The 3,677-nt window shown below is 43.2% G+C and overlaps 1 protein-coding gene across 1 annotated transcript; it reads left to right on the top strand.

The window, feature by feature from the left end:
- Positions 1 to 468: 468 nt before the first annotated feature.
- On the top strand, positions 469 to 3,060 carry LOC307038848 (zinc finger protein 862-like; the record flags this gene model as incomplete). The annotated part of the gene is made up of 9 exons (XM_079680524.1): positions 469 to 508; positions 850 to 1,025; positions 1,103 to 1,278; positions 1,384 to 1,553; positions 1,664 to 1,902; positions 1,990 to 2,247; positions 2,331 to 2,540; positions 2,617 to 2,847; positions 2,964 to 3,060. The coding sequence occupies 9 exons, from the start codon at positions 469 to 471 to the stop codon at positions 3,012 to 3,014; spliced, it is 1,551 nt and encodes a 516-aa protein (XP_079536650.1). The 3' UTR covers positions 3,015 to 3,060.
- Between the last annotated feature and the right edge of the window lie 617 nt (positions 3,061 to 3,677).

The following is a 3,677-nucleotide window of genomic DNA, read 5'->3' as shown; positions in this document are numbered from 1 at the left end:
ATGTTAGCATTTTGCTTGCAATGGCAATAATAAATGCATAAGTCTCAATAATGATATATGTCGGTTCATTTGGCCTGAAATTATACAATTGCAGTCAACAGTGAGTTGCAATGCAGAGACCAAACTAGATTCCAGCTTGTTTTCAATTCTAGCCGGTGGTCAGTGAAGATGCTGGCACAACTAGTCAGAGTACTGAGCCAGAGGCAGCAGGTCCCAGTGTGGTAGAAGCAGCAGCAGGTCCCAGTGTAGAAGCAGGTGCAGGTCCCAGTGTGATACAAGCAGCAGCAGGTCTCAGTGTGGTACAAGCAGGTGCAGGTGAACAAGCAGCACAGTTCCAAGCATCACAGGCACAGACACAGACATAGTATAATAGCAAGGAGAACTCTACCATTTAAATGCAGTAATACCAATGCATTATTTTCAGATTCCAAGCATCGCCACTCAGAATGGAACCCTGACTGGCTCAAAATGCCACAGTTCAAGAATTGGCTCTACCTCACACAGCATGGTATGAATGGCATTTGCAAGTTCATATTTGTAATAAAACTTATTTTTTGTAAGAATTAACACGTTTTTCTTTTTAAAAAGGAATGTTTTGCCGAATCTGCAGGCAACACAAGCCTCCAATAAAGAAAGGCCCCTTAAAACGGGCTTTCATAGAAGTTGGGATTCTTGTTTTCCGCAAGGATTATATCGAGCGCCACATCTCCTCAGAGCCTCATCAATATAGTGTAAAGCATCTGGTCTCACTTGCATCAGGTATATCATTTTTTTATGTAAAGCTAATTTCTGCAACCTATCAACCATGTTTGGCTCATATAATGAATTATGTCTTTGCCCTTGGTCTAGGCTACTCAGTGATGCAGGCTTTTGTGCCCACAGTTATTATTGAGCATGAGGCCGTCATAGGTGGATTCAAATGTCTTTACTGGCTAGTAAAGAATGAGATGGCTCACCACACCCACTACCCTAAGCTCTTAAGTTTAGCTCAGCTTTTGGGTTGTGATTACTTTGAAAAGCTGAAGGTAAACCTGGTAAAAAATGATGCTTGTGAAACTAAGAACTTTAACCAGCTAAATGTTAAATGATCTCTTTTTCTCAGGTGGATCAAAGAAACAATTATCAATCACACAGAATAGTGGATGAAATGCTGGAGATCCTTGGAGAGATAGTAGAGCCGCCTATTTTGGAAGAGATAAGGTCATCTCAAGCAATCAGCCTAGAGGTTGATGAAACCACAGATGTATCTGTAAACCGCCAGCTGGATTTACATGTTAGGTGGGGTATTTTTTAAAGGAATGATGTGCATTTAAATAAAGATGTAGGCCTAGTTAAACTTAATATTTATTAAGATGTGTGAAAACCTATACATTTTTATTTTAGACACCTGGATAAAGAGGGTTATGTTTTCAACCACTTCCTTGACCTGGTAACTCTGGAAGATGGGAAAGCTGACAGCGTTGTTGCTGCCATCAAGAGTGTACTACAGAAGAAGGATCTCCCGGTAGACAGGCTCTACGGACTTGGGACAGACGGTGCAGCAGTGATGACGGGTATGGAGTTTATTGTTAAATCTAATGGATTGTGTGAAATGTGTATTGTCAGCTGTTATTAAAGGAAACAAAATGACGCCCTCACCACTGCATTTAATTCTTAAACTTAGGCCGTCTGAATGGAGTGGCAAAGCAGCTCACAGACAGTTTTCCAAAGCTGGTTTCTGTAGCGTGTGCTGCTCACAGACTAGCACTGGCATGCAAAGATGCCTCAAATGCTGTCAGGTATATGGCAAACTTCAGGAACCACCTGCATGAACTGCACCTATTCTTCCGAAATAGTGCAAATAGGTCAGCCACACTGAGTGCTGCCGCTACCACTCTTGGTCTGAACGACTTGAAAGTCAAGGTGTGTTTTCACCTATTTTCATAATACTATTGTGGTGTCATATTATTTACATATATTTTACTTACCAGTGTTTCTACTTGTTGTTAGGAGGTGAAAGATACAAGGTGGCTATCGCAGCACCTAGCCGTTCAAAACCTCCAGAGGAACCTTACAGCTGTGCTGGCTGTTCTGGCGGAAGAAGCGAGCACAAGGAAGTGCCCAGTGGCCAAAGGTCTATACACCTTCTGTGCCACATACCGCTTTGTGGCTACCCTCTACCTTCAGGCAGATGTGCTGCCCCACATTGCAATGCTGTCCAAGGTGTTTCAGAGAGCTGATGTGAACTTTCTCCACATAAAGGAGCAGGTAGATTACAAAGAAATGCATTTGATGCTCCCAGTTATTTGCATTATCCATCCTATTATATTGTTGTCTTTTTCCACATTTAGGTGACAGTCACACTTGTTACTCTGAGGAGAATTCTGGAGGCAGGCGAGACCCCACTCCCCGGAACGTTCCTTGCTCGCCTACACCAAGACTTGGACAACCCAGGTGGACTTGGGGCGTTTAGCATTGCCGGAGAGGAGGAGAGGATCAGGAGGGGACACGGAATTCTGGAGCGTCCCCGGGAAGATATGTGGGCCAGATTTGTCAGAGATGTAAATACATCCCTTCTTACTTTTACATTCCAATATTTATTTTCCTTGAACTGAAAAATGTATAATATCATTCCAGGTCCTCAAACCTTACATCTGCAGCCTGGAGAGCAACATTGAGAGCAGGTTCCAGCATATTGAAGTGCTGGGGGCCTTCAGTGTCCTGGGTCCAAAGGCAGTTACCTCCAATGATGTAACCAACATTTCAATGTTGCAGACCCTTGCCAACAAATTCATCCCAGGACAGGATGCCAAAGTTATCCAAGAGTGGACCTCCTACAAGCAGCATGTTCTTGAAGGAACATTTAAGGTTGGTAAATACCTAAATTAATATGAACTTGACAGTTAGAATTGCTTGTTTTGACATCTGTAAATGTTTCAATTATACTGTATACTCATTTGCCCTGCCTTGGCTAATCTCTGAAGGACAAGACACAAGCTGAGATCATGCAGCTCCTGGCCAGTGAGAAGGACTAATGGGCAGAAATATACCCAAACCTCAGCCTTCTCTCTTCAGCAGGGTTGGTCATCCCTGTCTCCAGTGTAAATTGTGTTGGAGATTTGTAGGATGTTTAAAACCAACCTCGTCTCCGCGTGTCGTTTGATAAGCTGGGTAAATTCGTAAAAAGGAAGGGATTAAGAAACACCGAAATGCAAGTGAAACAATAATCTTGTTTTAATGATACAAGTTAACAATACAAATAAAACGGAATCACGAAGCACTCTGCAGAGTACTCCGGGCTCAGGTTCTACCACGTGTGAGACAGGTCTCAGGAACGGCCAGTCAAAAACAAGAGCGCGAACCAAAGGAAAACAAAGGCTTTCATACTAAAACACAGGAGGAGGTGTGTGCGTGCTTTCCCCCAGAGGTCATCTTATTGGGAGAGACCAACACATGGCCTGTCGCCCCAATCAGTGCGACACAGCAGAAGAAACCCGGAAACCAAAAGTCTCTTTTAGTTTGACGAAAACCAGACACATTTTGGTGTCTGGTACGAACCTGATCTTATTTCACATCTTGCAGCCCGCACACACACATCCCCTTTTATGGCCCTTTGTCCCTGAGTCCATCTTCCCCTCTTCAGGTTACCACACACAAGTTACAAGTATGTTTTAAGATATAGTTATTATAGTTGGCTA

The sequence above is a fragment of the Notothenia rossii genome, assembly GCF_949606895.1.
Source record: "Notothenia rossii genome assembly, chromosome: 5".
In the NCBI taxonomy this organism is placed as follows: domain Eukaryota; kingdom Metazoa; phylum Chordata; class Actinopteri; order Perciformes; family Nototheniidae; genus Notothenia; species Notothenia rossii.
Note: the sequence above shows the minus strand (reverse complement) of the source record. Positions and strands in the feature narration are given on the sequence as shown.